Source organism: Apteryx rowi, unplaced genomic scaffold (genome assembly GCF_003343035.1).
Source record: "Apteryx rowi isolate R43461 unplaced genomic scaffold, aptRow1 scaffold_271, whole genome shotgun sequence".
Classification (NCBI taxonomy): domain Eukaryota; kingdom Metazoa; phylum Chordata; class Aves; order Apterygiformes; family Apterygidae; genus Apteryx; species Apteryx rowi.
Window position 1 is genome coordinate 561,697 of NW_020449097.1, and position 26,565 is coordinate 588,261.

At 40.4% G+C, this 26,565-nt stretch overlaps 1 protein-coding gene across 1 annotated transcript in view; it reads left to right on the forward strand.

Moving 5' to 3' along the window:
• The window catches only part of CNTNAP5 (contactin associated protein like 5), a 220,631-nt gene that overhangs the window by 82,302 nt on the left and 111,764 nt on the right, over positions 1-26,565 (forward strand). The window contains exons 8-10 of the mRNA XM_026068493.1: positions 5,700-5,964; positions 8,653-8,802; positions 9,902-10,073. Of these exons, the coding sequence (XP_025924278.1) occupies positions 5,700-5,964; positions 8,653-8,802; positions 9,902-10,073 (587 nt within the window). The remainder of the gene's footprint in view (positions 1-5,699; positions 5,965-8,652; positions 8,803-9,901; positions 10,074-26,565) is intronic.

A 26,565-nucleotide genomic window follows, 5' to 3' on the forward strand; every position in this document is an offset into this window, starting at 1 on the left:
GGTGAATTTGAAAGTCTGGCTTCATTCCTGCTCTTTGTTCACAGCAGGGAAAATATTAAGTGATCTATATTTTGTTTGTATTTCTTCCTGTATGCTTTCTCTCCTTGCATTATCTCTCTTCCTGGGTGAAATGATTTATGATTTTTCCGAATTAGTTATATAGTTGCTCTCATCTTTTGCTACAAACTCTTCAGTTTTGTACCATATAATGCTGCAGTAATGTGCAGTTGCTATACACATAAAGATGGTAAAATCCTTTGTTGTTTTACTGGCCAGTGACTGAGCCAGCTCAGGAGTCTGAGATGAAGAATACTCAGAAACGTTTAGCCAAGCATATAATCCCTGAGTCTGTCACAGAGATAATGCTTCAGTTTATTGAAAGCTTTCTCTTTAGTTAAGTGCTACTTTTTCTTGTAGGAACATGATCCTAATGTTAATAACTAAAGCCAACATGATAAACCATTAGCCTTTTATTGATATGTGATGCCCAGCATAAGGGGAACTCTCTATCACAAGGGTGATTTCTCTGTCATGAGAATATGTTAGTTCCAATGAAGCTTGGATCAGGGAAGCTTTGAGATTTCCATCGTGAAATTTTGATCAGCAAAAGAGAAACCCTCCTCAGTATAAGAACTTCAATGAAAGTCTGAGTCCTTCCCTTGGGATGGACTAGTCCGCCAGTCCTTGGGGAGGTCTGTGTAGTTGGTCACTCAATGGACTAGTCATAACTCAAATAACAACATGCACCTTGGTGTTCCTGCATCCCATGTGAAGATGCTTATTACCAGTGTGTCTGTATGCTGGAGCTGGTATCACATTTTGATTCGTTTTTCGTTCAGTGCATTGCAATGTCTTGACTGGGGAAGCATTTGAAATTTATGTAGGTCTCATGATGTCTATTCTGCTTGAGGTAGTTCATTTAAAAACAGGATTTGGAGGGACCTCCCCCATGCGTGAAAGCAAATGGCCCAGAGTTGAAGGATAATCTTTCATCTTGTCCTTTTCAAACTGTGTTAGACTTCACCTTTTTCCTCTGTTACTCTTTGCAGATTCTTCTGGAACGTCACTCTCTTGACATCCAGAAATAGTTCTCCAATTTCCAACCTAGACGTATTTGTTGCCTATTTATCCATTTCTGTATCTCAGCCAGTGCTGGCATCTTAGTCCCTTTACCTGCCATATGAAATCTTCCTTTCTAACTCTCCTCAGAAAACAAGATATCTTCTTTATTGGATAGTATCCATGGAACGATTAATGAGGAAACTAAGTGTCCATTTGATGCTCTAACCTGAAGGTAGCTCAGAAATACTTATCTGTTGTTCTTCCTGTTCAACCTGTGATCTTGGCCTATATCATTTTGGTAGGTTAAATGTTGAAGATGTTGGTTCAGCTGTCAATTTGAATTATTTTCCAAGCACATATTACTACTTTGATTGGTATTTCAGGAGAGCAAGGAGGATATATAAGAAATTGGTCACCAGTTGTCCCTATTGTGTTATTGTAGCAGTCTTCTCTCTTCATTTGACAGTACGTAATACTACATGAAGAAAGGCCAGGAATGATTGAAATGGTTTGTTAAAGTCATACAAGTTTTATTCAAATTCTGCAAAAGCCACTGGAAAGACTCCAGTCAGTTTTGAGTCAGACTTATGGCTCAGAGGATTGTCTTCTATGTAATCTGTTTTTATCCTCATCAACTGTGTTTTCCAATTTTTTTTAATGGGAAAGGTTCTGATTCTTTCTTAAAATGCTGTAATGTGCTGTCAGCTGTTTGTCCAATATCTTGCTTAGACAAGAACAACTTCTGCAACTGTACCCTTCGCAAAAATTTGGAGTGATTGGACTCTTGTCTTATGAGGCAGGAGTCATGGCAGCCATTGAACAAACTGTAAATGACTTCATTTAATTTACAGATTCAGAAAGTTCCTCTTGTAAGAATAGTATAACTCTTGGAAAGATTTTGCTGCTTATTAGAGGAATCATTAATCAGTCTGGAGACACTGGACTCGATGGAATTCTCAAATGCCACATGATAGCAGGAGTTTCGAGCAGCTGAATATAGCTGATCGTCTCTTTGCTTTTCTCCAGAGATTAAACTCTTCTTATCCTATTTCCTAGCCAATGAACATTTACTTTTCAGTTAAACTGGGTTCAATTATAAAATCAAGTGTCTGCCAGAAGTCTTTTTGTACCCTGGAGAGTTCCAGAACTGCTGCCAATTAAAGCAAAATGCTCCTGATCAGATGCAGGTTTAGAGGGAACTGTTTACTTTTCTGACTAGACCTGCTGAAACTATTTGTTTGAGAATAACATTCAGGGAAAAACTTAACAGTTTCTGCAGTGAGAGCCTCTCCTGCTTTAGTGAATGAAAATGTTTCAAAGTAATCTGTTATTGTGTGTTTCTTTTTAAAATTTTTGTTACTGTCTCTAGGAAGGTAGGCAGCAGTATTCTGCGCAAGGACATCAGCAACCATTGTTGGTGTGTATTAACTACATCATCTGGTTTTGCTCTGGAAAGACTCTTGAAGAAGGTGTTTCCCTCCTAAATGAGTCATTTGAAGTGATTTAAGGTCCAATGGTATCAGTTTGTTTATATAACATTTTTCCCAATTGACCTGGCCAGGTTTTAGCTCTGACTAAAATTATTTGTCATCCCCTACATAATGGAAGTCTCAACTCCTGGAGAAGGGGAACACAAATGTCATGCTAAAAAAAAAAAAAAAAAAAAAAAATCCACCTCCAGCCTGTGTACACAGAATACTGCAGCACAGTCTGTAAGTATTTCCACCTGCTTGCTCCTATGGCAGCATGTGGGATCACACCTACTCTGCACCAATTGTGTTGATGCAGAGGCTACATCCCTTAAGTCTTCCTCAGTTATGCATGAGAGGAAAAGTGTGTGTCCTTCCCACACATCCCTGACTGGTCATGGGTTTAGTCACCACTCTTTCTTGCAGCTGCTGTCCCCGCACAAGATTTCCATGCCCAGTGGCACGGATTGCCAGCTAATGTGAATGCCCGGAGAGCATTGCTGAGGCTTTTCAAGGGGTCAGAACAATCCATGGATTTAGGACAAGTTGCCAGTGTTCAAAACTTCATATGAAAAAAAGACAAGAACTTGGCCTTGTATTTAGGCCCATGCGTGTGCATCAGGGATATTTTGCTTTAAAACCTGTGCTGTTGCTGCAAACAGCTGAAAACATTTTGACAGCACTGAGTCTTGACTGGCTTATTTTTAAGGTCATCTGAGAGGTTGTGCGTTGCAAGCGGGTTTTTTTCACTTTTCATTCACCTCATTTGGCAGTGTTCAGGCAGTCTAGGCGTAGGTCGTTCTGCTTGAATGTGAAATCTGCAGAAAGCTTTGAGACAAATTCTGTCTGAATTTTGCAAATCCTCCCCCCTACAGCCTTGCATTTTGTTCCAGCCTCTCACTGCCAGTGAAGCAAAGGAAGATACCTAAGTGCAGATTCAAATAACATTTGAACTTTCCTCCAAGCTTCAGTGTTAGGTATTTGTAAGAGCTGCAAATGTCTAACCAGTTTGTGTGGAGTTACTTGAAACATTGTAAATGTCTAAAATTCAAAATGACAATGACAATTTTTCTTTGAAATTTCTAAACCTTTAAAAAGGTCTAGAGAAAGTTAATTGTATTTGTTTATATCACTGAAGTTGACTGTTTTGTGTAAATTGTCTTTTGTGAATTTGATTGAAAATGGAGGTGGAAATATTGCCCTCCCACCCCCACCTCCCCCCAAAAGTCCTGATATCTCCTATGCAGGCAAAACGCAGCATGTAATATAAACTTTTAAAAGGTTGAGAGCAAATATCTRTTCCAGTTCCCACCTGACCAATGTTCAGATAAGTTTGAATAAGCTTCAGATTATGTCTCAAAACTCATTCCAACATGATATACCCGCTGATACCTTTTGCCATTGCTAAATCTGGTATGTAGCATTCTGCACCTAACAAGGTGGGGAATACACAAATAGATATATCTATGTATCTATCAAGGAGTTGTTTCATCCAGTGATAAACTTGCTCTCTTTCTGGCACTTTATTTATTTTCCATTTTAAAATAAAGGGTAGAAAGACATTTAGAAACAGTAGGGAACAGTTCTATCAGCTGCCTTAGCTTTCAGTAAGGGATTCCCCAAGCACTGTGCAGCTTCCTACACATCCATCAAGTGCTTGCTGTTCATTATAATTATCCTATTAGAGGTACCAGCTCTGATGAGAGGCTGTACCATGGAGAAAGCCTTTTACTTCTATGGTTTTATCAGATTCCAGTCAGTATTTTACAAAGCAGCGATACTCAAAGCAAGCTGGCTGCAACACTCTCCTGGAGTGGCTTTGAAAGGTGTGTGGCTCTATAAACATGTCCCGACTTTATGCATTGTTAAGGCTTTATTATATGGCTTGAATGACCTGGTTGGATCATCCACAAGGGCTGAACAAAACAGGGGGGAGTAGGTTCATCTCCAAACTATAGTGATACAGGCTGGTATGGAGTCTGCTGGCTGTTTTGAGTCAGTGTGCTTCTCATCTTGGTAAATAATACCATTGATTTTGGGGCCGGATGAGGGAGATAGTAATCGACTATGTACGGCATTGAAATGGTATCTGATTTCACCATGGTTGCTGTTTATGCAATGTTTTAGTAATTCCGCAAAAATTCTATAGGAAACCATGAGACCTAGCACTGAGCAGGAAATCTCACAGCTCTTGTTTCATCCCAATATAAGTATTGGGTCCAAGTGACTTTTTGCTTGAATTTTCATGTGAATTTTGAAATAATCATTTTGAATTATTTGTATTATTATTATTTAGTGAACTCTTTTATTATTTGGAGTAGCATAGGGCCATGTCACCCTGGATAAAAGAAGACATGACCAATACTGCTGCTGTTAGTTATACATTGAATATCTGAAATAAACCCAGGAAACTTGCCTCAACTTTGGGCCCAGATAGTAGGTTCAAGCAGATGAGGGATACTTTACTTGTAAGCCTATAGCACTGGTATAAGTGGATAAAATCATATGGTCATTAATAGTTGCATTTAGGCTTATATTTAGGGTAAAGACGGTCTATTTGGGAGGGTTCCTGTGAATTTGAGGATACTTCCTTTTTTCACCTGCAGCTTGCCTTGTTCACCTCTGTAATCAATCAGTGCAGAGCCAATGCAGGACCTCTGTATCCCATACTGCAGCACCTGGAGGTTCAAGAGGACTTGCTGGTGCTTCAGCGGCAGTTCTTGAAGTCAGCATAGATCTAAATGAGTTTGATTTTCTTCACATAAGGCTACACTTGAGCTTGAAACTGGAGGTGCTTGGAAACACAGAGCAGAGGCACCCATGTGAAGCTGGTCTGTTTGGGCTAGCACTGACCTGCAGCTAATATAGCCCTTCTGGACCCCAGCTTGGTCCTTATATGGAACATTTGGAGCGTGTTTAAGATTCTTCTAAGAATTGAGATTTTGATATCTTTTTTATCAGTTTGGGGTGGAAGAACAAATTTGAAATCATGTATGTTTTTCCAGAAAGGACAGATACACTTCCTAATGAATTCCAAAGATGTGTGTCTGGATAACGATGCCTATTTCAGCTTTTAGGGCCGTTAGAAATCCAGCGAGCTTGTTTAACCATGGATTTTTGTGATGACTGAGAAAATAAATTATCATGTTGATTGTTTGCTTTTTGCAGGGGAACGTGACCTTTTCCTGCTCAGAACCACAAATTGTTCCTATCACCTTTGTCAGTGCCAGTAGAAGCTATTTGCTGCTACCCGGCACTCCTCAAATTGATGGACTGTCAGTCAGTTTTCAATTTCGAACGTGGAATAAAGATGGCTTGCTCCTGTCCACTGAGCTGTCTGAAAATTCAGGACCTCTGCTGGTTTACCTCCACGGTGGGAGATTGACACTACTTATTCAGAAAGTGATGGAGAAGCCAGTGGAAATCAGTGCAGGTATTTTATTTTTGCTTGTTTTCTCTCACCTGTCCTATGGGTACGGGAAGAAAAGATAACGAGGGAAGGAAGCACCCAGTCTTCCTTTGTCTTCTCAAATCGTCTCTAACTTTCCAATGGTGGAAAAACGCTTTGCATTTTGAGGGAGATCTGAACTTGGAAGTTGGCATCCTGAGATCTCTGGACTAATTCTATTGGGCAATTATCTCTGACTCTTTGTTTTTAAAGTCATGCTAAATTTTCTTCAGTCGGGTCACATGAAGACCTTCATGCTTCTTGACCTCACATTGTGCTGAAGTCAGCTGGGAGCCAGCTCAGCCACTGCTCCTTCCCCAGCACAAGTTAACACAGCCTCAAAGCTGATTTTCTTCATCTGGCTGTCGTGACTCCTGGAGTGTTGCACTGTCCCTTTATGCAGCACTCGAAAGAGACACCGAAGCCGAGCCTGCTCCCCTCACGCTACCTCGCGGGCGTACCTCATTGCAGGCAGCCTTSTAAGCCAGCTTGCAGGCTACTTCGCGCAGCTGGAGGGATGCAAAATGAGTGAAATGGAGCTACCTGTCTGCCCTAAAATTCAGGGAAAATTACTTGTAAAGGGTCACTATACATAACAGCTATGCTTTGGTTCCCACAAACAGCAAGCAGGCAATCTTGGGCTCCATGACAAAACCCGGGGCAGCGTGGCCCAGCTGCCAGCCCGGTGTGGGCCCGTATATGACATGCTGGTGTCCTGACCAGGAACGTTGTAGCCCAGGACCTCTTTAGCAGAGCACATCCCTTGCTGTGATGCAGACATGCTGGGTGGGAGACTAGCAAATTCATTTCCACTTAGGTTGAATACCTGATTTTCAAAGGTGAAAGGATAGTACGCTGATAGATCTCTGGAGTCTAAATAATAATAATAGTATTTTCTAAAATACTGTTATTTCTAAAATACTATTATTAGTGGTAGTTTAAAAATATGTGATATTAAAATATTCTCAGTACAGACTAAAAGAGGGCAGATGTGTCTACTAAAAGAAGTAGAAATAAAATCTGACAGGATTGTCAAAGCAGAGCTGTTCCATATGTGTGGTTCATTCTGCTTTATGATATAAAATGGGGCAGCCCTACATCTAGCCTTATTCATGTGGATTGCTATAGCCTCAGCTTGTTGCAACTGGATGTTGAAAACTGAGTTTCCAGCCTTTATTGCAGTGCTAATTAAATTGTTGACAAAGTTGAGACATTGTCAATATTTGGTTGGGATGTATTTGCTTTTGTGTAGTTCTGAAATCATGAACCTGAGCCCAGCCTTTGGTGCTGTCCAAAACATTCCTAAACTGCCTGCTTACACATGGAAAAATATGCAAAAATTACAAGTACCATGTTCTGCAGATGTCTGGTACTTGCAATAAAGTCATGCCAGCTCAAGAATGGCCCTATTTTTGCCCCAAATGGGACCTATTTTGTCTTGAAATTTTTTCAAACTTCAGCAACGTATTTCATTTCAAAATAGGCATGTTCTGGTTGAAAACTGGTCCATTTTTGCAGGGAAATGGGCCTCTTATTCTATGAAAATTGTGCACGCTTTAGCAGCCATTGCTGCAGAAATTGTCTCATTTTCAAATTATCATGAAATGATTTCTCATACACATAACACCCACAATTTTTGTATTTTATTTTGAACTGTTCTTACACCTCTTTGTGTCACTAAGTGCTCATTTGTTTCTTCTGAAAGCTACATTAACGAAAAAAATCCCAGTAGGGAGAGTAAGTAAATGTGAGCCTGGTCTCACTTATGCCAGCCTGAAGGTAATGTATTTCTACCTGTAATTAGGTTATTCTTGACCTGCAGTGCCATATGCCAGCTGAGAATCATGCCCACTGATTTTTGTGACTGTCAGAAGGGAGGAAGTGGAGTTTCTTTCTAGCTGTGTGGTGCCATTTCAAGAGCAGTGAGCTGCAACACAGATTTTCAGGATAAGGAAAGAGTTAGGTCATTTCCAGCTTCGCACAAGTGTGTGAAAGAGGAAAGGGCGACCAGGAGCCTAATCTCCCACTTCCCTACATAGGTTCCTGGACAGAGTGGTAATCCCAGCTCTCACAAGACCCTTTTGAAATCCAAGATATAAAGGCTTCAGCACATCCATCAGTAAGACTATGTTCTGGCTTAGTGTTGAAGGGCTTTAAGGAACACAGATCCTGCTGAAACCTATTGGCAGTTGTCAGCTTTCATAACGAGACTGAGCCATGATATGACCGTCTCACTGAATCTAACCCTCTGCAATCTCCGGCATGTGTTTAGTCCCAAAAGCTCAACAGAGATCTTCTCTGCATGCTCCTGTGAGCCATAAGCATTTTCCAAATAGGTAGAAAATAGGAATAAAACCCCACAAAATAATAATGTGCTACCATAAAGATGAAAGGCACTGCCAGCTTGCTGAGTGCCTACAGTATTAGAAACAGGGTAGATTAAAATGTGCAGATGATCTCTTTAAATACTCTCAAAAACCCTTTCCCTTTCTTGTATCTTTTTTTCTAAGTCATTTTGCTTCCAGAGGTAATGGAGTTGTTTTCAGCTGCCAGTTCTGTCCATTTTGAGGTGAGCTGCACATTTGTGGTCAGAAGTTGAGTGCAAAAGAGGTTTGTAGAACGCAGTTGTCTCCTGCACCTCTTTTTTTCACCCTTCATACTTGTTTTTCCCAGGCACAAATCTCCATGATGGGCTATGGCATTCAGTTAACATCAATGCTAGAAGACATCGCATTACCCTGACCCTGGATAATAACTCTGCCACAGCTGCCCATGCAACCACTGTCTCGAGGATCTATTCTGGGAACAGCTACTATTTCGGAGGTAGGTTATTTTGGATGCAGGACAGGTTTTCATGATGTAAATCCCCAGGGGCTGACCATTGAAGTCTCCCAGGTGCACTGTGTTTGAGGTTAAGAGCAAATGCTGTAATAACTGGTTTTTGACCACCTATTGAGTTGCACTGCATACAACACTGTGGGAAGATCCAAGGGTCATGAGCAGGTCCAAGAGAGACAGCAAAGCTGCTAACACAGCTGTAAAGGTGGACTACTGGTGGCCAGGAAGTAGCTGATTGTGGCTGGCAAAACACCCAATGCCACACAGCCATATTAGCCACAAATGTTTTTTTCTAGTTAAAAGGCTAGAGGACTGTTATTATTATTAATCCTGTGGACAATCAGTGTCCTGATCAGGCTCAGTGACTTTAGACTTCGGAGCTTAATTGACATATGGTTCAAATCTACAAAGGTATTTGGGTACTTTGCTGTCATTGAAATGAATGTAGGTTTAGCTCAATTTTGAAAATGAGAAGAATAATCTTGAAAAATATCACCTCATGCCTTTTTGAATGTAAGCATTAATTTAGGTAAAGGGACTGTCATCAACTGTCTTTTTGGCTAATATATTTCTGTGTTGTACCTACCACAGGGAGGTTCTGATCTTTGTGAATTCTCTGGATACAGTGTTAATACTAAGGATACAGTGAAGTCTTTGGATCTAGGAACTGTCCAAGCACCAAGGAAGTTCAGGCACAAACGTTCTCCTTCCTTGCAGTCCGTGGGATTTCATCCTTACAGTCTGTGCATTGCGTCAACAGCAGAATTTGACCCATAATGATTTTACAATTTGCACAGCTTTTGTTATGGGAGTCAGTTGCTATTGACTGTAGAGTTACTGAAGATGGAAAAAAAATTTTTGATTTTGCTTAGCACATGTGAAAAACTCATACTCTGGTATCTCCACTGGCTGCTTTTTTTTTTTTTTTTCCCCCACCAAAGGATTTATTACACAGAAGGCTGCATAGCACAAGGATTGAAAACACTTGGAATAATTAGACTTCAAGGTCTTGCGTCAGGAAGTCCCAACAGAAATACATGAATATTCCAATATTCTTCTCTGCCTCTTCTCTTTTTTCCCACAGGGTGCCCTGACAATTTCACCAATTCCCAATGTTTAAATCCCGTTACTGCTTTTCAAGGCTGTATGAGGCTCATCTTTATTGATAACCAGCCCAAGGACCTCATTTTAGTTCAGCAAGGTTCCCTGGGGAATTTTAGTGATTTACRCATTGATCTGTGTGGCATCAAAGACAGGTAATTATTGTCTCCTCTTTCTTTTATTTGTGGTTGGGTTTTTTTTATCCTAATGGTTTATAAATACAGGTTGCGTTAAGTGAAAATACTAATCTGCTAACATTACGGATATTAGGCATAATAGAGCTACTAATAGAAAATATTACAGCAAAAATAAAAAGACTGGAGGGGAAATAGTTTCAATTACATTGGGCTCTCTTCACGTTGACTTGTAGGAAATAGAGTATGCAAATTCAATCAAACTACAGATTGGTGAAAGGATTAAATTTTATACATAAACAACATTTGATTGCTTTGAAGTTTTAGAGGGAAATGAAAGAGAAGGAAAATTATTTGATTCATCAAAACATGTCATCCCCTTAGTATACTAGCTGCTTTTGTTTAAGTAGATCATTTACAATTTTTCTTGTTAGCCTGTACAGCACAGCACATTTATAATGAAGATACGGTACACCTCATGCAACATACTGCCTATTCAGTAGGACAAAATAATGATAAAATATCTGTGTCTACTAAAGGCAGATTTCAGTTTAAATACTGATCTGAATCCCTCCCAGGCTGAAACCTGAGAGGAAACCCAGGCTTTCTCATAAAGGGTAGAGGGGAAATAAGCAACCAATTTTTTTTAAAGCATTTCATAATTTCTCCTTTGCTTCCTATAGATTTTATTGTGTAAATATTTCTGAACTATTTCTTTAAGCACGTGTACTTTGAAGTTTGTACTTAGAATATTAGGCTCCGGTTTTGTTTTGTAAATTAAAGCTAAGTTCTGAAAAGTGAAAATGCAAGTGCTGAGAATTTCATGCTCTTCAGATGGCTAAATGAGGATAAGTTAATAAGGATGCTTTAGAAATGCTGTAGGAGCTTAAGCAGTTAAACARAATTTCCAGATTTATTGCTTAGAGACATGGGACTAAAGGCTAAATTCATTGCTAACTATAGGGAGTGGATCAGGCTGTTGGAGCTTGCAATCTTTTGAAAAGTGGGTGAAACATAATCAGTGAGAGGTTGTGCTCATCTCAGTGCATTCGTGTTTGTTAACTTGTATGGAGAAAATATTGACTCTGATCAAACCTGTTACCATGTTTAAGGATGACCAAATTTGTGGGGGTATGAACTTGGTGTAGGTTTAGGCACTTGGTGTGCCTTAAAATGGGAGATGGAAATGATAAGATAGAGTCAATTTAACAAAATGAAATAAAATATAATTTTTTCCAAGAGTTATGAGAAAGAGTTTGCAAGAGTCATCTTAAGAAATCTTTAGTATCCCAAAGATGGCAAAGATTAGTCTGTGATCATGCCCTAAATCTATTTAAGGCAAAGACCCAAACATGATAAGAAATTTGGCACTTAATTTTATACAATTGTTGCCTTCAGTGTATCAGAAAAGTAAACAAAATTTATACATGATAAAGTGAAGATTGAAGTACTGTCTTCCAGTGCAATTCTCTGGACAGCCTTAAATTTGTGTCTATTACTATGTGATCTAGATGAAGAAGGATAAGGTATGTTAAAAAAGGATTCGATTCACAATTGGCAGTGATTCTCTGCAGCTGGATTTGGTGCAGCAGTGGAGCTTCCTTGAGGGGAAGGCAGAAGCCTTCAATGCATGAAAGTACTGTGCTGAAGCTCAGAAATTCCCCTAGCCACCAAAGGGCAGGCACCTAGCTGGACCCATAGGGATTTCAGTGTTCTCGTTTTGCGGTACGCTGTGCATGCTTTCCCTGTCTGGCTGGCAACTCCAATAACAGTGCTGAAATTTTTTGCAGGGAAGAAGGAGAGGTTTTTTTGTCCAGACCACATTATACAACCACGGCATTCCTGAGAGAGGTTAAATCTACAAAATTAATTTCAGGAAGTTAAAGAAAGTTGTTCAAAGATTCACAGTGTGAAGTACTACTGTTGCAGTATTGAAATCAAGACTGATCATATGAACAACAGAATTTGGAAAAAAAAGGATGAAATTTGCATAAAATAAATTAAAAAGATACAGAGAAGAGGCTGCTATTTTGCCAATGCAATTTATCCTAAGCTAGCAGTTGAGCTGAGGAAAGGCTGAAGAAGAAAGTAGTCATGGCTTATGTTCTTCCTAGCTAGTTTTGAAGATTTAGGTTCTGCAAGTCTGTATTATGGCATAATTAGTTGCATCAAGCTATGCATGGAAAGCTAGGGAGAAAAGGAGGTTTGAATTTAGAATTTTGACAGATCTGCAGTCTGCATTGTTGTTCAGGCAGCACAGTGTAGGCTTGAGTACGTGCTGTTCTGAGACTTTTTAAGTTGGTTCATTGCACAAATTTCTGAAGCATATCCTCATTTCCAGTCCCTGCAATAAGTTCAACCAGGGCTCTGTATCCCAGCAGCTCTGGGCTATGGGGAAGCCGGGGTCTGGCTCCAGGCTTGCAATACACTGCTGCTCGTCCTGTATTTGATTATGAGAGGAGTGTTAAAATTCTGTAGGAGCATCTTCCCTGAGAAATACGCTTTCCCCTTTCTTAATCATAAGATTTATTGCTATGTGCACTGTAAGGCACGTGTTTTTGTAATTTTAATGCATGTGGGAATTGTGTATCTTAATTAACATGTAAATGGGACATTTGTCTTAGTTATTTAGGCAAAAACCTCTTTTGAGGAATGTGCCTCTATTTAGAAAGCAATTCATTTGTTACAGGCTTGTAGGCTGAGCTTGTTCAGACCTGGGCTCTGAAAACAGTAGTGGAGCATCTCTTAAACTTGAGCCAGCTCTTAAGAAGTATTAACAGGTTCATTTTGAAAGAGGGCAAGCTGGGAGTACTATTGATGCTGGGAGTACTATTGATGCTGGCAGTACTGTTTCAAGAGAAATTGGTTAAGCATATTATATGCACACACCAGTATTTCCCATGTAAAGTGATGAGCCTCCATTAATTTAAATGGTGCTATCTGAGGGACTGGCCCTTAATATCTCATCACCTCATCTCTTGTGGGTCTCGTGCTTGAACTATATGTGTGCTCAAGTGAACCTTGTGTGAATGCCCTCTGTCTCCCTCTATTTGTTACTTCAGTCCTTTGGGTAACTATTTCTCAGGGGATAAATGCCTTGTCACTAGCTGAGCTATCAGACCGACAGCACATGCATGAAAATGGGGATGTCTGTGGAAATATACCGGGTGGTTCCCCCTTTCCATTTGGTGTACATCTGTCTGGGCAGCCAGTGCCAAGTGAAGATGCCTTTGCAGACACAAGTAAACCTGCTGTAGCTGACCCTGCTTTGAGCATGGGGCATTTACCAGAAAGCTGCTGAGGTGCCCTCCAGCCTCAGCAAGTCTGTGAATGAGACCGGAGACCTTCTCCTCTGCTCCTCTGGGTGGGCAGTTCAGGATGAATCTGGGAGAGCTGGGATTAACCTAATGTGCAGAGAACTTAGGGTCTTCTGCGCTTTCAGTGGGACAGTGAGATGCTGTCTGTACAGTCTGGAGTTTATTACAGCAGGCAATATGGCAAGTTCTGTTGATGGAAAAAGGCTGATTAGTGCTGTCTCCTATCAAAAGACTGCTTGTTTCCAGCCCTCAGCTGCAGTGCTAGCATCACTCTTGTTCCTCTTGCAGCACCTCAAACCTTCTCTGACTTGCCATCCCCTTATTGGTTTGGGGAGCCAGAGCACTGAAGTAATGTGTCAGTGGTGTCTCATGTCACATGTGGAGACAAGGAGAGACGTCCCCTCTCCATTCATATCAGAGCAGTCTCTGCCCCACAAGCCTTGGAAATTAGTCCCATATCTCCTTCTTCACCTCCTTCAAGGTAAAGTTATTCCTTCAAAGTGTACCCAAGACCTTGTGGTACAGTAAAGTGCAATCTGTAGGTGGAAGTAATTTTTCTTCTAGCAATGTGTGTATAGGACTCTTTGCATTACCCCTGCTGCCTGCATGCTGTTAATCCAGCTAAGTATTTTTTCTTTTGTTCATAGTACGTAAATTTGCTGTAGCTGTCCAAAAACATAGATTGCTCAGTCTTTTCTGAGTGTGATCCAAAGTATGGTGCTTATATTGCTCCCATTGAGAAGTAATAGGTGTCATAGTAGCCTGCAATGCATTTGTCCCCACCCCGTTGAGAGGTAAAGAAACAGTGGGAATATATCCTGCTATGCCATAGAGGTCTGCTCCAGGTTTAAAAGGGAGTGGGTTTGTTTAATTTTATCCCTCTTTGTTTTTGCCTCTTCAGGGTTTCTGCAGGTGCGCAGCAGGGTGTATTTGCTTTACACTGGATTAATGAGTCAGAAAATATACTTTCTTACAACATGCTAGCATTTCCCTTCTATTGTATGGTACAGAGCAGAAAGAAATAAGGCAGAGTGGAAACTTGGAAGTGAAGGTGCCATGAAGTCCTTGAATACAGAGACATTCTGTTGAGGAGGAAAGGAGATGTCTTTGGTCTTTTGGAGCTGGCATGTGGTCTTTTGTAGCAAGATCTGTCCTACACTCTGGTAGCTCTGACCAAAAGCCATCTGGAATGGGCCCAAGCAAGTAAATGCAGACTCTATCTCCCTGAATTTACTTTAAGTTCAGAGTGATGCAGATAAAGTCCGTGGCTACAGAGACCTTGTAGGCCTCACTCCTGGCGTTTTGCACTGTAAGCATTTTTGGGAAGAGAGGTATCTTCTGGATGATACATTAAATCTAAAAGCTAGTAGGTGAAAGCCTGAACAGTAAGAAATTCTAATGAGAACAGAATGAAACTTTCTCTCTTTGGCTCTTAATCTGTTGGGAGAATGTCAGTGTCCAAGTGTCCAGAGATGAGGAAGTGGCAAGCAGGATAAGAAATGCCTTTGCTCCTCACAGATACTCTAAGTCAGAAGGGAGCTACTCCCTCCTCTTGAGCTCCACAGAGTCTCTAGCTTTTGTTGTACAGTCAGGCTCTCCAACTTTCACCTGGTGGTAGGGTGTTAGGGACTCTAGAGATGCGAGCTTCAAAGACTTCCCTGAGTACTTCTGGTTTAGAGAAAAGACCAGGATGTCTCTTTATCCTAATGGTGTTCTCTCTCATGAATTTCACTCTTCAGTATTTCACAGTGTTTGTGAAGGCTTCTCGACCCTGTGGAGCAGCCTCCTGGAAGGGACACGGTGAGGTTAGGAGTGCAGGAGCTTCTCACTCAGCAGGACATGAAATCACAGCTGCATCTAGTGCAACAGTGAGTCAAAGTGGACCCAGGGGCAGTGGGCAGAGTGGCTGGCAGACACCATAACCTGTGCCTTGAAGAGAGTGGTAACAAAAGTATTTGCTTCTCTGATGGTACTACTGATTCTCTCAGCCAATGTTTATTATGCTATCAACCTGAGGCTTCAACCTCAGATCAGTTGATCTTTTCTTGGTGCAACGTTTTATCTTGTTGGCACCCCCTAATCTAAGCAGGAACTCTGAGCATTTAGCTGTAGCATTGATACCAAAATACCAAGCTCTTAGTGTCTGCAGCCTTCACTTAGGAATCCGGGTGAACTATCAGGTCTGCAAATCTTGAAATACAAAATGAAGATGGTGAGCAAAAACTGTGGGCAAATGTGTGTGAGTGAAGAACAACAGGGGGATGAGCAAGTTTTGTAAAGTAAACACTAGCCAGGGTTGCCACTTGAAGTTTAACTATCAAAGGCTGGTTAACATTCATGCGCCTATACTCCTGTTCTCTATAAACGTATTCAGAGCCCAAATTCCTTGTTAAATGACACAAAATAGGTCTAGAAAACATCCTGTGCAAGGAAAGATTGAATATGTTTTGATTCTTTAACCTGAAAAAAGATTCCTGAGAGGGAGGCAAGTGGTCTTCAAGTAGTTAGAAGGCTGCTGGAGAGCAGGAAGGAATAATCATTTTCTATGACTAGGATGTATGGGACAGCAGCCATGGCATAGACTGCCTGAAGAGCCTGTCAGGTCTCTGTCATTGGAAGACTTTAAGAATAGGTTAGATGAGAGTCTGTCAGGAATTAGAAACACAGGTACAGCTGATCCTGCCTTGGGGTATGGGCAGGGACTAAGTGATCTCCTGTGTCCCCTTCCAGCTCTGTGCAATTCTGTTGCATTCTCTTAGGCTTCTCCTCCAGCTAGAACAGCTCCGTGTTGCTCTTGCTTTGGGGGGGTCTGAAATATCAACAAGAATAACATTACTTAAAAAAAAAAAAGTACTAAATGTCTTTCAGGAATTCAGCTCAGAATTGTATATGTTACGCACCTGTAGGAAAGCTCATTTGGAAGATGCACCTCAGACACCCTAAGAGGTGCTGAGGCAGTGGGGTAGGACCACTTAGTGCACAGGTATGTTTTTCTTAACCTGAGGCATATTCGTTAAGTTTGGAGTGTAAGGAAATGGGGAAGGAGGAGCAATATTTTCTACTCAGTTTTCACTTTCCTGATTTGCTTTTTGCTTCTAATTATTCATTATTACATTATTAATTTTTATAACTGCAGGATGAAGTTCTGTGAGTGGCAGAATTTGTTACCTTGATTTTAATTCAATTCTCTTCTTTGTGGATTCCATGATGTCTAAAATGATGGTTCTTTGATGGGCACTAACTTGATTCCCTTTTACCTGGCCTTCTATTTTGATGAGATTATGTAACTTCTTGAAACTGAGTCATCTGTCCCTCTTTCAGATGTGGTCAAAATGAGTGGGGAAATCTTCAAGTTATTAGGAAGAGGCAGGAGCTGAGGCCCAGCGTAATTATGGGAGCATCTTCCCCTTAGTAAATTAAGCTAAAAACTGTGTGTTGATCCCTTCACAACCTCTGTTTCAAATGCTAGAAGATAAGTGCAAATCAAGTCAGATGTGCTCATTGACCTCTGCCTTGGCCTGACCAACTCTTTCCACAAAGTGCCTCCTCTCTGGGTCATTCAGAGGTGGTGCTGTGTGCAGTTGTGACTATAACAGTCTGTCATTCGGGCCTCATGGCTGTTTCTAAAACTGACACTCTGTTCATGTGTGTCACAAGCTGCTCTCTGAGATTAAATAGACTAGGACTTTCCAGCCTGGAACAGAGAGAGCTGAGCGGGTTGTGCAATGAGGAGCAGTGTGAAGGAGGTGAATAATAATCAAGTATTTGCTGTTTCTCACAATTCAGATCTTGCACAGTTTCAGGTACAATATTGTAAGATGTTGCAGAGGCCAAATATAAAGGAAAAAGCCAGCAACGTGTAAAGTATACATGAAGCTGTAAACCACAGATTGCCAGAAGCTGGCAGGATGTTCAGTGAGATGCTCTTAAACTTATTTCATCAGCATCCTCGCTGTAACACTGTCAGACTAAGGAAACTGGGCTAGATGCACTACTGCGCAGAAGAGAGTCTGGAGGGAGGTGATAATCTTAGGAGCGGGAGACCCAGGTTCCTTGCTATTTTGCAAAGCATCTTTTTCCTTATGGGCAACTCTTTGTGCCTCAGTTCTTCAAAACTGAACTATGATTTGTTATAGCTGAGGTCATCTCAAAACATGATGGGATCTAACTGTGAATTTTGCTAAGTACTTCTCTGTGCATTGCATTTTCTCTGTGTGGCAATGGAAGTGTGGGGAGGGGGTCTGTATATGTGTGTGGGCAAACAGTGGAAGGCAGAGGCTGGGGGAAATTCAGGCAGCCTCTCATTTAAAAATAAATGAAATAGGCAGGAAAACAAATATGCAGATGCTGAGAACTTGGCCATGCGGTGAGAAGCTATGGGATTTCCCGTTCAGCAGTTGGCTGGAATGCCAGCTTTTGGGACTAGACATACTCGCTTCAGTCTGAAGCTGAGTTGGTTGTTTGCTGTGGTTGGCATCCAGTTCAGAGAATAGATGTAGGAATGTGGACTCGAGAGATATTGCTGCTCAAGAGTTGCTATGGATATTAGGAAAATGTGCCAGAAAGTCATTAAACCTTGGTCCAGAAACACTGTGGATTTCCAGCCCTTAATCATATGCCACAGATGCTCCCTTTGGGCTGAACAGGACTGTCTGCTTATGTGGCAGATGGACCCCTTGGAATACAGAAGCAAAGGCTGTGGTGTTGCCTGCAGCCTGAAAGCATGGGTTGATTAATCTCATCAACTCCTTGCACGCGATGGGGACAAAGTCTACTTCGCAGCATTAGTCACAGAAGAGTAAATACCAGTTCCATGAATTCTTATACTTCATGTGTGCAGAAAGAGGTAAGATCTGGCAGGGATTCCCTTACTGGCTCCTCCAAACTCTGTAAGGAAAATTGCTTCAGAGGCATTGGAGCTTGAACGATGTGTTGGGATAGCTTACATCAAACAGCTGTTGTAAGAGAAAGTCTGGCCTCCTCCTTCTCTGAGTTGTCACCTCTCATGAAAATATGGAGTTTTCTCTGTCCCCCAGAATGCTGCTAGACGAATGGTTGCCCCGCCAAGCTTTTGAGAGGAGTAGACACATCCTTCACAATAGTGGTGGTTACATTAAAGTTCTTGAAACTCCAGTCTGGCAAGTCCTCTCTCCCCCCATCACAATAGATGGGGTATTTGAGCTGTCTATCGATGGAAAAACCTCTGTTAAGGAATCTGAATTTTCATAGATTTCTGCCCTTCTGGCCGAGGCTGAAATAGTTTGAAACTGTTGATATTTTGGTAGCGGTGTCTATTTGGACTGAGGTAGGGCAAAGGCAGATGCAGAAACATGGTATTGTGCATCTATTATTATACTGTCATAGGTTTTGTAAACCACCTATGCTTGTGTATCTGAGCCTTAGTATACTTGATATTAAGAAGGCCATTCGTGTGTTGAACACATCGTTATTCATAAATGAGCTATGAGGGTAGTACAAGCCTGCTTTACTTTAGGCTCATATTGGCATGAATGCATAGATAAATACATGCATTGCTATCCCTATCTACAACTGCTAGAGTACTTCAATCTGATTGCTTCAGTTAGTGTTGATTTTGCGCTGATGAAGCTTTGACAGAGTTGTCCTATTTTTACTTGGCTGGCACTCTGCCCTTGCTATTGCAAATACTGACAGTACTTGTCAAGGACACCACTGGGAACTTCAGTTCCCTTAAGTGACCTAGGGGGGAATAAAGAGCAGATTTGCGTTAAATCCACCTTGGCAGATGGATGGATGGCATGTCTTGCTGGACATCCTGGGAATTCCAGAGATTTGCAATTTGTAATGCAAACCTGACCCGAGATATCTTCTTATGAATCCTGGCACTGTTTCATCACTTTAGCATCAGTGGGCAGACACAAACACATGCTACTATTGCCATCCTTATTAAACCAAGATTCATCTGCATATTCCAATTCTCCTAACAAATACAAATGGAGAGAGCTGCATGTGGTATACATAATAATCCCAGTGATGGGATTGGCATTAACAGCTTATCTCATTAGGGAGAAGCATACTGAGTTGTTTAACGAGTTGCTTCTCTGTGCTTCTTGAGTTATGGAGCACAAGGTGGTGAAAGGAAAGTGTCCTTAGTCCCTACCCTTTTATCCCTATGCATTTTTTCTTTGTGAAAATACTCCATAACGTTTTCCAAAGAAATTAGCTTAAAGTGTTCTTTTTTCTTGCTAAATAGAGCTGACCTTTTAAATCCTGCTTTCTACCTACTCGCTTTGTAGATGCTATTAGATTTTACTATCAGTTGTTACTTGTAAGAAATGATAATAATTTCTGACTTTCTCCTCTTTCTCTTTTAGTACTGAACTTATGTTACTTCATGTGTTGTACTGTTGAAATGGACCTTTGGGAAATTAATTACTATTGCAGGTGAAGGGTGTTAGGATAAATCCGTTGAAAGCAAAGTCTCTTTTTGCATTTCCCAAATCTCCTCTAAGATTTAATGTATGCCCTACAGCAAAAGCCATACTTTGTATGAATTTTTTCTGAAGCTGGCCATGCAAACAAGAAAATATCCTGACTAATTATTCCCAGTGAGTTTTAATTTTCTTTATTACAGTCCCAGGCTGGGATTGAAAAAGCAAGCAGTTGATATTGCGTTCACCCCCGTATAAATACCTGTGGTGCATTGCAGAAGGAATCAAARAATTAATCATTTGGCATTTGTTCTTTTCGTTCTCTTGTATTCACATCTTCAATATTTAGTGTCTTTTCTCCAGCAATGACAGTTATTTCATAGTTTGGATTATTTCCCCCTTACCTTAAAGATCCTCTTATGTTTTCCCTTCTTGGTTTTATTGCAGTAACTTAGACCTTTTTAGATCACACTCCTTGAATTTGCATGATGATCAAAACTGGGACCAGATGAAGACATAAGAAGGGATGTCATCAGTCCTGTTTTAAAACACTTCTGATTTTGAGTCAATCCAAAATAGATCTGAATATTGCTTGACTGTACCTCTTATCAGCCAAAACAAAGTGCTTGTACAGCATACCTTCAAATCCTGCAATACCTGGACCTTTCTGGAATGTATTCCATTAAAATGCTACATGAGAGACTGTTCTAGCTAGTTGGTTATAGAGATGTAGTTAGATAGTCTAGGTTATAGCTCCTCTGATCTTGTGTCACCTTGAAAAGATCACTTCAGTCCTGTGAACAGTTATTTTTGCCCTCACTTTCTGTCTTTCTCGCCTGTTTCAACTGTAGGCTATGTTGAACAAGTTTATAAATAGAACATGGCACAATGAAGCGCCAGGTCTCCTTTCAGTTTCTATTTTATGAAAAAAATTGTGGACAGGTTTTCAAAAAGTTCCCCTTTCTCATGTTTGTTTTAATACTTTCTAAAACATTGACAGCTTTGCTTTTGCGCAGCAAAAAATTACAATATGGTTAGAAATTACTATTCCCTTTTCATCGAAGCCTCCTTACAGAATGTAACTTTGTTGCCTTTCTCTTTACTAAAAAGAAAGCAAACCAGAAATACTGGAAAGTATGATATTTAAAAGGGAAGGGGAAAAAATACCCCAAATCTAAACAGTGTTATATAGCAAGGAAAGAAAAGATGTAACTTTTTCTGGAAAAAGGTAACTTAACATATTACTCATTTTTAAAGCCCAATATACAGTGGGAAAAAATAACATTAAGAAATAGAGAAATACATGGTGTTCTGTGAGAGTGAGGAACCAATTGGCCTCCCGAAACTATGTTTCTAGATCACAAATTAGACATGCTAACATGAAAGTAATTAACCATTTTCGGTAGCTTATTTTGGAGTGTGGGTCTTGGAAAACCACTAGATACCATTCCAGTGGTAGGGTGGAAGGGCAGGATGGAGAAAAACCTAGTAAGATTTAAAACAAACAAACAAAAAAAGCAACTTCAGCAATCCCTAAATCTGAGCATTAGACTTCAGTTATTTGCTTAAAATCCCTGCAGTTCTGAAGACCATCTTCCCATGTCGCTTCCAATGTTTTAACTAGCCAGATAATGCAACTAGTGACAGAGCTTCTTTCTGACTGACAATTAAGTGTAATAAAACCCTGTAGAAGAATTTCCTGTTATTGGACTGTTATGAGCTTTGTGCTGTCAGATGAGCTCCTTCTGTGGGTCATTATAAAACAAGAATATGCTTGTACAAAGCACAGTTTGTGTTTAAAAAAAAAAAAACAAATTGACGATCACACTGGAAGATGCTACCTCTGAAGAGGAGGGAGTTTTCTCTCCTTTGTCCCTCCCTAAACATGAATGAAAATGAATGTTCAGATTATTTGAAGAGAATACCATGAGTCTGTTTTGACTGCTTTGCCTTAATTTTAGGTCTTTTTTGTTTTCCCTGACTGTGTGTCACGTGTGCATCACCAGCTCCAGAAAACAGTGATTCAGGTCCGTGAATGATGTGATGGTCTATAGAAATTTTGTGTTTCGGAGCAAAATACAGACAGGCTTTTCAAACTCATCTGTCACACTCACATCACCACATCTGAATTGGAGATGCATTTTGTTTAATTTTAGTCGTGTTCTTTTCCAGATAAGTTAAGCTTATTTGTTTACTTGTGCATGAAGCGTGAAAATGGTGCTGAATCCAAATCTCATTTACCTGATGCCACTATAGAGTAACTAAGATCAGTGCTGATCTGGTCCCTTAAAATATGTTTAGTAAATGCTGTAAGAGGTAACTACAGAACTAGTTGGACCAGAATGAACTATACCTGCAATGACCAATACGTGCAGAAAACTGCTGGAGTCAGAGATACCTGACCTTTGGTTTTGCAGTAGAGTGGAGGGCCTTACACTAGCCTCTAAGGTGTTTGGGGAAGGGGTTTCCACAGAATGAGGCCCCTATGGAAAAAGAAAGAAGTTGGAAGATCCTTGCCACCAATGTCAAGTGTCATATTTTTGCTACCTAGAAATACTTTGTCAGTGAAGTTGCAGGAGTTTGAGAAGTGGGAGAGAAACTCTGTGGTGCGTCTTGTTAAAGATTATAAAATTACTATTGCCATTTCTGTGGCAAACAATGGTTAAGATAATGACTAATGTCTACTCAATTTAAATTTAAGATATGTTACACTGGTAGGAAGCATCAAATTCTGCTATCTTTTGTTGGTGCAACCACAACAGCTTAGGCAGAAGCTCTTCAGGACTTTTCAGTTAAGGGCATTCCCAGTTCTTTCTTGGTAGGGAGCTACTTTGGCGTCTCTTGAAATCTGACTGGAGTGGAGAGTTGATATTCTAGAGGGAACTAAGTAGTGGTTACCCTCATTGCTACTCCTTTGCAGTTGAACTACATGTGACATGTAACCCCCTGGTATATTAAAGGCCAACTGCAGGGATACATGTAGGATGTAATATCCTGACCTTGTTTGTTTGATTTTTGCAGATGGCTTTTCTGCTTTTGCTTTGTAAAATGATGAATTCTAAATGGAACAGCTGTCTATGCAGGATGGGTTATTTGTCTTTTCTTCCCCACACATTTATTTATATGAAATCCTTTCTGCTGATGCCAGGCCAAGCTGTCAGCACATTTACCTCTATTAAAAATGTAGGTGTTCTAACAGCAAAGCGGTCAAACCTAAAAAACAGCCTTTTAGCTAACAAGCTCTTTTCCTTTCACTCCCGCCAATCTCAGGACAGCTTCCTCCTGCTGTTCTGTCCTGTGGGCAGTTGAAATCAAGGTCAGAACTTCTAAATCTTGGTCTCAACTGTGGTATTCAAGTTCAGAGTTTGAGAATCAAGGCAGCCAACAATGGGAATAATGATATTAATAAAAAATTAAGTCATAAAAATTTTACAAATTTCAGAAAGAAGAAAAATCTGTCTTTGTGACAAATTAGTAAAATGATCAAAATTGCTTTTTTTCTCTTTAAATGTTTTTATGCCTGTGTAGTGTGATAGAATGAATGGTATCCAGCATACTCATGTTTCTCTTGTCCTTTTTGTACTCCGTAACTTTTCATAACATAATGAATCTAGGGAAGACAAGTGAATGGCTAAAAGGAAAAATATATATATGCCACAATAGTTTTTTAAAAGCTGAGGATCAGTTTCCTAAAGATGAAGGAGGAGAGAGGATCTTGGAAGTGTGGTGATGAGGAGGGACGGTGCACTAAGGAAAACCAAAGAAGACATGGAAAACATTAATTCTTTTGCAACCTATATTAATAAACAGTAAATGAAACAAGAAAAAAGAAGGGCAACATGATGCAAATGTAGAGTCTTAATACTGAGGTTTTTACCAAGTCTTCCTCCCTTCCTCCCTCTGTCTCTGGTAGTTCTCTTTTCTTCCTTTAGTTAGGAGGAAGGGACATTGTTGCAGCCATACTGATTCAATCCAAGGGTCCATCTAGCCTGCTGTTTTCTCTAGCAGTAGCCACAAATGGACATCCAGGGGTCTGGGACAAGAGTAAGAATGGGAGTTTGCTTCTGCGGTGCTTTCTTTTCTAACGCTCTCTCAACTTTCCGTTGCTTTCCCCTTGATGAATCTCTGAGGTTGTTATAATTTGTCTATTTAGTAATATTGGTGGATTTCTGGTTTCCCCTTGAACCCATTTCTTGAATCCAAAATATCCTTTGACAAGGAATTTCACTGATTTACTTCTGATCTACAGAACAGGACAAAATTCCATGCTCTTTCCATTGGCCTAGATCTATTGAGTTTATTGGAATTACACCATTTTACCAGGGCAAAGGTATAGGCTGTGACAGTAACGCCATGAGTTTTACCATACTGTACATGCCTACCGTAGGAAATCATCCATGCTAACGTTATATTTTGTTGATACACATAGAATAGCTGCACTGCTTAAACATGCAAACATACTGAAAGAAAATTTATTTAAAGCAAATGCTGACTGTATAGATACTTTTCACATATGTATTTATGTCCTGATGCTGTGTTTTAGGAACTAAGTGGTTGTTTTGAAGTCATGCAAATGGAGAGTGTTAATATTGAGGGCTCCCTCAATATGTACTCCCTCTAACTCTATCCCTCTGTCTTTCTCTCCCTGGTAGTTCTCATTTTCCCCTTTATTTAGGAAGAATAAATTGATGCAGGCAGGACGTGTTGTGCTGACTATACCAAAGTCTAAGAGGTGCTTATTGAAAGTGCTGGCTTTGTTTGCAGTCAAGTGTAACATCAGATGCATAGAACTCCCTCAGCCTTCCCACTCAAATAATTTTGTCATTGTTATTTCTTCATCATTGCTATCGAAGGACTGAATTTTGCCCTCCAGTGCATATGCAGTTTGTCCTTTGAATTCAAAGGAAGCACACGTGTTTTTAGAGGTGATTGTTTCATCTAAAGACAGTGTATGCTTTTGTGCAGGCTGTGCCTATTGCTCACTTAGATGGCTATGTGTATGTGTTTTGCAGCTTGGCTGAAGAAGGGAAAACTGTATTTGATTCATTTAGGTTTTTTATAAGATCCATTCACCAAGGGATATTGGATGAATTAGTCTAGGAGCTGGGAGACCAGAATTCCTCGTCTGTCACAAACTGTCTTAGGCAAATTATTAAATTTCAAAGTGTCCCATTTATCATACTCAGAAAAACAGGGTTGGACTGTTTGTTCATTTCAATTGCAGATGAGCCAGGGGCTGCCTGCTGCAAATTTTTGTCTATGAAACTTTCTGTGGTACCACTGTGATCTTGTCTAAAATCGCTTGGTTCTACTAGAATGCAAATATTAAAATGTATTTTAAAATATAAATATATATTTAAATCCTTCAACATGAGGATCTGGGACAATTAGCAAATGAAACAGCTAATGATTTATCCATCCCCTGATTAGTTTTAATCATAGCTATTTCTTAATTTTGACTTCTCTGGCAATTAGGATTTATTTAACTTCTAATGAAGACACAACTGCTGGGTTAGAATAGGATTATGGGTAATTATTAGAGTGCAGTTGCAAAGAAATTTRTTTCGTAAGCTTTTAGAAGGGCTAGTTTTCTGATCAAAAAACAAGATCAATGCAGTTGGTGTTAATTAAAGCAAATAGACTAAGGAATGAAAAAAGTTTAATTCTGAATTTATGAATATCATTAAAAGCTTATGTGGTTAATTCGGCTTGTGTTTTGTGCATTATTGGGGAAAGAAAAAGTGTGTTTGGAAGACAAATAGAAATGAGAAGTGACCTTCAGCTTTGTAAAGCCTTTAAAAGGAAGCTGTTTTAATGGAATAAATGTGTCTAAGCCTCTGATATGGGCCTTTGGCAAACCACAAATGACTGGCAATTAGCTTTACTGCATGGGGTTAATTAATAAGAGGCAGCTTAAAAATAGGCAGAAGGCGTATTTGTCCAGTACACTGATGATGTAAATTATGATAATAGAGTATTGATATTTTTACCTCTCCTAAAAGCTTTATAAACATCAGAATATTTGTTGTCTCCAGCAGCCCTGTGATGTGGATATAGCTACTGCTGCTGTACAGGTGACATAAATGGCAGTTTCCCACCAGGGAGCAGGGAGAAGTATTGCATACAGGCAATACACCGGGGGCCAGGGCAGGCACGGCCAAAGCGCGAATGTGAGCAAATCTGCTCTTCCTGGCAAAATTCATATGTATCGCTGCGGAGCTGTCGAAGCCTTGTGCTTCTCAGGGCAGCCTCGTGGGACGAAGCTCTTGGGGAGGTGCTGGTTCGAGGGGGCTCGTGCACGCCGCAGCACGTGGCTGGTGCGGATCCGCTGAGCCCCACGTACCCGTTGGTGCTGGTTTTGCCATCTGTAGGCTTCTCGGTCTTTCTTGAGGAGGGCTCAGCCCAAAGCCTGAACTTCTCTCTCTTCACCATTGCCAAGAACAGCTGCAACAGCGTGGGCCCACCCTGAGCTGTCACTGTACCAGCAGGGTGTTCCTCTCTGTTAGATGATTTCTCAGCTCACCATTAGAAGCCCAAATCTTTCCCCTTCTCAGACTTCCTGTCCTGTCAGGACTGGACAAAACCGGGAGTTTTGTCTGCAGCATTTGTTTTTGGTGCATGTGTGGCTTTTTTTTTTTTTCCTTGTTTTAGCTTTGTAAGTAAAAAGCCCAAGAAATGGCACCTGCTACAAATGGACCGACAAGTTGGATTTTGTCCGAGATGCACCTTCTTCCTTCCCTCACAGTGTGGCTGGTGTTCAACACCGCAGTTTTCAGGCAGGTGTTC